This window comes from Mobula hypostoma, chromosome 10 (genome assembly GCF_963921235.1).
Source record: "Mobula hypostoma chromosome 10, sMobHyp1.1, whole genome shotgun sequence".
In the NCBI taxonomy this organism is placed as follows: Eukaryota; Metazoa; Chordata; class Chondrichthyes; order Myliobatiformes; family Myliobatidae; genus Mobula; species Mobula hypostoma.
This window is the reverse complement of record NC_086106.1, coordinates 39,416,630-39,422,842: the sequence shown is the minus strand read 5'-3', so window position 1 is coordinate 39,422,842 and position 6,213 is coordinate 39,416,630. Positions and strand designations below refer to the sequence as shown.

The 6,213-nt window shown below is 45.6% G+C and overlaps 1 protein-coding gene across 1 annotated transcript in view; it reads left to right on the top strand.

Annotated features, from left to right (window-relative positions):
- The first annotated feature begins 5,237 nt into the window (after window positions 1-5,237).
- The window catches only part of LOC134352853 (inositol-trisphosphate 3-kinase C-like), a 53,992-nt gene continuing 53,016 nt past the window's right edge, over window positions 5,238-6,213 (top strand). Inside the window, exon 1 of the mRNA XM_063060369.1 lies at window positions 5,238-5,801. Coding sequence (XP_062916439.1) covers window positions 5,370-5,801 — 432 coding nt within the window. The 5' untranslated portion in view covers window positions 5,238-5,369. The remainder of the gene's footprint in view (window positions 5,802-6,213) is intronic.

Here is a 6,213-nt window from a genome sequence, read left to right as displayed (position 1 = left end):
AGGAGACAGGTGGCAGGCAAAACTTATCTTGACACAGAGCATAGAAAGGCAAGCGGCAGACAATATTTATCTTGACACGGAGAGACAGAGCTTCACAGGTACACCTCGGTACTGAAGTATAACTTAGAATAACCATTCTAAGCGGCTGGGAATGTGAATTATCATACTGGCTGAAGCAATGATCTGGCGATGAGTGGATGCAAACCCGGGGTTTTTATGCTGCAGGTTTAGAAGAGAATCAGGTGCCGCAATCAAGAAGCCCAGGAGAACACAGGGAAAAGGGAATTAGGATAATAAGAGGAATTAACAGTCAGAACCGTGACAAGGCCTTGCTCTTTTCTTACTGCTGCCATCAAATAGAAGGTACAGGTGCCTCAGGACTCACACCACCAGGTTCAAGAACAGTGACAACCCCTCAACTATCAGGCTCTTGAACAAAAGGAGATAGCCACACTCATTTAAGGACTCTGTTATACTGTTATTTCATGCTCGTTATTTATTGCTGTTTATTTACTTGTATCTGCATTGGCATAATTTGTTTACAGTTTCCTGATGTTATGATTTACAGTTACTCTTCTATAGATTTGCTAAGTATGCTCGCAGAAAGGGAATCTCAGGGTTATATGTGGTGACTTTGATAATATATTTTACTTTGAACTTTAAAACACACCCTGGAAAGGCTACTTATAGTATTACTCAGTTCCAGAAGATGAAGGAAGCATTTGAAAAACAATGCACACTTGAGTCATTTGCCAAGAAGGCTAAAAATGACCTTGATAGTGGTCTCATTGCTTCTTATAACTTTCCTAAAGTGGTAGCAAAGTGTGGGAAATCTCATGAAATTGGTGAAAGATTAATAATGCCTGCTGTATCAGAAGTGCTCAACACTGGATACCAGTATTTTAAAACAAATTCCTCTGATTAATAACTCATCATATTGATGGAATGAGTGAAGAGTATCAGCTCTGCACAAAGCTACAAAAAAACAGAATTTGGGATACAACTGGATGAGTCACCTGCACTAGACAATGAAGCATTGCTAACAGCATATGTACGGTTAATCAAAAATGGAAAGTTTACGAAGAGATTCTCTTTTGTAAAAAGTTAAAAACAAGTATCAATGCAGAATCAATCTACACCGGCTCAAAATATATACGGAGGTTTAAAGTATTCAGATTAGGAACATGATTTCTTGTTAACAGATGGAGGACCATATATGACAGGTTGTCATGCTGGTTTAGAGGCATTTATGAAAATAGAAATTCCAAGTCTGTTTGCAATCCATTGTGTAATTCATCATCAACAGTTTGGAGCCAAAAACCTCAGTCAGCAACTTTTTCTAGCATGACTCTTGTGATATCTGCTATCAACAAAATTAAAGCTCATCCATTAAATAACAGAATATTTTGCCAATTATGCCAAGATAGTGATAAAGAGTTTGAATGCTTGCTTCTTCACATTGAAGTATGTTGGCTGTCAAAAGGCTGCTGCTTAAAACATTCTTTTTTTTTTCTTTTTGACACTGGTTGAATTTTTGCTCAAAGTCAACATGAGCCTGTGAAACAAGATTGAACTTCTACGTGGAGTTATTGCATATCTAGCCAATCTGTGTGACAAAATGAATATTCTAAATATGAAACTGTCAGGTAAAAATTTCAATTTAATCCAGGCAAAAAAGTACAGTATCCACTTTTATCAGGAAATTGGAAATATATAAGTGAAACATTGAGAGAAGAATGTTCTCACAGTTTCCCATACATGGGAAGTATGGCACTCTTTCACAGATGGTGATTTGCAAGAGTACTGCTTACACCTGCAGTCACTGAACGATCTGGAAATTCTGGACTGGATAATGAACCCATTTCTTTTCAGGGTGGAAGAACAGAAGAGAGCTTACAAGAAGAAATTATCGAAATTCAGAATGATGAAGAAGCAAAAATACTTTTCAAAAATTCTGCTTTTCTGGTATGTGGCTCCACTGTCAAATGAAGATTTCCAGTCCACAACTTTTTGTAGGATATTTCATTCGAGGACATTGGTGTTTCTATATCAGGAAGTGATGCAGCTAATCAATATACTCTCCACCACACATCCAAAGAAGATTGCCGAAGTTTTAGATGTCATGCTGTATCTCCGCAAACTCCTAAGTACAGGTGTTGCTGTGCTTTCTTTGTAATTGCACTTGCATGTCATGCCAGGACAGGCCCTCTGAAATGATAAACACCTACAAATTTAAAGTTGCTGACTGTCTGATGAAGACTGGCGGATGGACCTCTGGTTTCCTTCTCCTAAAGTCAGTAATCAGCTCCTTGGTCTTGCTGACATTGAGTAAGAAGTTGTTGTTGTGGCACTAATCAGTCAGGTTTTCAGTCTCCCTCCGAGATGCTGATTTATCACCACCTATGATTTGGCCAATGACACTGGTGTCATCAGCAAACTTGAATATGGCATTGGAGCTGTGGTTAGTCATACAGTCATAAGTGTAAAGTGAGTAGAGTAGGGGGCAAAGCACACAGCATTATGGTGCACCTCTGCTGTGCTGCTTACCTGTACACCTGTGTGCAGCCTGTACCCTGGTTACCTGTACACCTGTATACACCCTGTACCCTCGTTACCTGTACACCTGAGTGCACCCTGCATTTATTCTGTATCCCAGTTACCCTGTGCTTCTGCATTTATCCTGTCCTCAGGTTATTCAGTACCTGTACATATTATTTCTCCTTACTACGCAAGGAAAAACTGCTTTGACACTACCAGTGATGCCTCCCACCCTGATTATCTAAACAACAAATCCAAAAGAGATAAATGTCTTGATAAACTTAAGAACTTAGCTCTGCTTTTAAAATCAGAAGTAACTAGCTTTTGTGTTATTCTGGAATCAGATTTGAATTTTAAAGTCCTGCATAAAGAAAATGTCCAGAGTAGTATCTCTATATTTAAAAATATTTCAAACATACACTCGTTCCTGTCACGCCTTTATATTGAATAGATTAGATTACTGCGATGCACTTTTTACTGGCCTTTCAAAGCAACCTCGTGACAAACCCCAACTCATTCAGAACATTGCTGCGAGATTTGTAACCAAAACTAGCATGAGTGAACATATCACTTCCATACTGGCTACTTTGCATTGCCTTCCTGTACCTTTTAGAATTGATTTTAAAGTTCTCTTACTTGCTTTTAAAGCTCTTAATGGACTGGAACCAGAGTACATCACAGAATCCTTTTCACTTTATAATTCTGTTCAAGCTCTCAGGTCTTCTGCCAGTCTCTTAAATTTAAACAATCTTGATCAAAAGATAATTAGCAGGTCAGTTTTTTAAAATTTTCTCTAAAATGGCAGAACTCAATACCTAAAACTATAAGGGATGCAGACTCATAGAACATAGAAACTTACAGTCCTTTGGCAATGTTGTGCTGACCATGCTACCTACTCTAGAGACTGCCTACAATTTCCCCACGGCACAGCCCTCCATTTTCCTAAGCTCCATGTACCTATCTAAGAGTCTCTTAAAAGATAATGCTTTTAAATACCAGCTCATAACCTATTCAGTTAACCTTACTTTGAAGTCACATCTTTTATTTTCAGCTTTATTTTTTATTTTTAATATGTGTACATTGCCTATGTGAAAAGTGTTTGGTAAATATTATTAATATTAATTTTTATGCACACCGAAGCAGGCAACACGAAAGCTCTGCCCCTCCCAGTTGAGCAGCCACTGTTTATAGCAGCAGCAGACGTGAGATGGACTCTGCAGAGAATCGCTCCCCGGGAGGTGGCCGGGCCGGGCCGGGCCAAGCACGCAGGGAGATTGCACACCAGTTCACTCACATCACTCATTAAGGCTGCTGTCCCCATACGCTTCAAATCAGCCACCATAGCAACGAACTGAAGAACTATTGCACAGTGGCTCACCAATCATCGCGAAGAGCTTTGAACAGTTGGTCATGGCACATATTGAAAAAAACTATTCCTGCCACTCTGGATACTCCCCAATATGCTGGCCAACAGAACTGCACTAGATAGATGCCAGAGCGTCTGTAATGCAGCTGGCTCTGACATACCGAGACAACAGACACTTTGATCAGATCGCTATTGCTCCGCCGGTGAACAAACTCCCACTCCACGTTCCAATTCTAGTTGGGCTCCCTAACCGACAGAGCTCAAAGTCAGACTGCTCCATCATCCTCAACACGGGGCACCTGTCCTGCCCCAGGGCTGTCTGCTGAGCCCACTGCTGTACATCTGCTCACACATGTCAAGTTCGCCGATGTCACGACAGTGGTGGGGCTCGTCACCGTCAACGACGAGACGGCCTACAGAGAGGAGCTGGAAGAGCTCGAGGCCCGGCTCTAGGCGAATAAAGTCAACAAGACAAAGGAGATGGTAAGCTACGCCAGCACCACTCACACCCCTCTTCAGCACAGCAGTGAAAACTGCATGAAGTTTCAAACTCCCGGGAGCGCACGTCTCTCATGGTCCCATCCATTATAATCCGGAAAGTTGAGCAACACCTCTACTTTCCGGGGACGCTAAACTATGTCATCAGGGTCATATATTCAGAAAGGTGCTGGTAACATCATTGAGGGTCCCATCCACCCTGTCTCACTCCATCGGGGGGGGGGGAGGTGGGGGAAGCTACACAGCATCCACGGCAAGACCACCAGACTCAAAAACAGTTACTTCTCCCAAAGCAGCCTATACCCACGAACCCACCCATGTCCCCAATCATCAGTATTTTATTATTTCCTGCCAGTCACCTAGTGTCACTGATAGACATACAATCCATGTATACAAACTAGCTTATGTATTTGTATTTATGTTTTTATTGTCGCGTTTCTTATCTTTTATGCATCGGATCTAGAGTCCTTTGCACTTGCATACGGGAAATGAGATTAAACAATCTGTAATCTTGAATAACCAGGTTACTTACACCGATGTGCAACCTGCCCTTAGTTACCATTAACCCTGTATTTACCCTGTCTTTGCCATGCACAGTGTTTTTCGCTCGGCTGCCTCTGCACCTCTTCCTGCTGAGCTGCACGGTGATTGACAGACGGGGACCCGGGGCAAGGGCGGGGCTTGATGGTTGATTGACAGGAGGAGCGGGGGCATCTTTGCGTCATGGAAACAGGGAAAAGGGGGCGCGGTCAGGAGTTGATTGACAGCGGGTTGAAAGCCGCTCTTCGGGGACGGCTGGTTACGGGTCGCGCTTGGGGCTCCGCCCGTCGGTCGCGATCTCGAAATGGGCGGCGGCGGTGGAAGTGCCAGTGCCAGTGCTGGTGATAGTGGCGGCGGCAGTTCTGGAGGCTTCTCCGCCTGAGCAGCGGCGCCGCTCGCGCGCGGTGATGCCGGCAGCCGGAGTTTGATGAAAAGCCCGGAGAGCGCGGCGGGTTCGGTCACGGAGCTGGAGCCCGGGCACGGCTTGAAGGAGATGACGGGCAACCTCCGGCTGAGGGAGCCGAGCCCGTGTCCGGCAGCATTCCAACCCGAGGCCGCGGACCTGCTCCCGGCCTCGAGCTGCAGGCCCATCCCCCGGCTGATCGTGACCCAGGACGAGTCGCTGGCGAGGGTTGAAGGGGTGGCCGAGGACGAACAGCCGGACGAGGAGTCGCCGTCGTCGGACAGTGGCTGTGGCGGATCGCCCGCCCCGTCGCTGCTGCTCCGCAAATTGTCGGGCTCGTCGCTGTCCTCCGCCGGACACTCATCCTCCTTCGAGGAGTCCGAGGATGACTTCAGCCCTTGCAGTGACGCCGAGGGCCAGCAGCCGCAGTACCTGAGCCTGGACGACGGCCTCGGGGTGAGTACGGCTGTGTGACGGGGGAGAGGGAGAGGAGGGCCCGGGCCCCCGTCCTGTCTGCAGTTCACCAGCCTGTGCATAGTAAGATTCCATGGCTGGCCCGTGCAAATGGGTTGGAGTACAATGCATTTTAAAAAATCTTTCATCCCATTTCCTCCACGCCTTTCCTAATGCGGCTTCTGGACCTTGTAGCCCCACGTGGGACATGGGACACTAGCTGTCTTGTATGCATTGAGCGTTGGCATCTGTGACAGTGCTGCATCCCCGCGGTTCCTGTGTGCCGGGCTCTGACTCTCCTGTTTGGGAGTGGGACTGGAAGTGATTTGGGGTGAGACTGAGGCACAGCCATTGCTGTGGAGGTGGAGGGGAGAGCTGGTGGTGTATACATGCTCGCTGGAAGGCAGAGGAATGA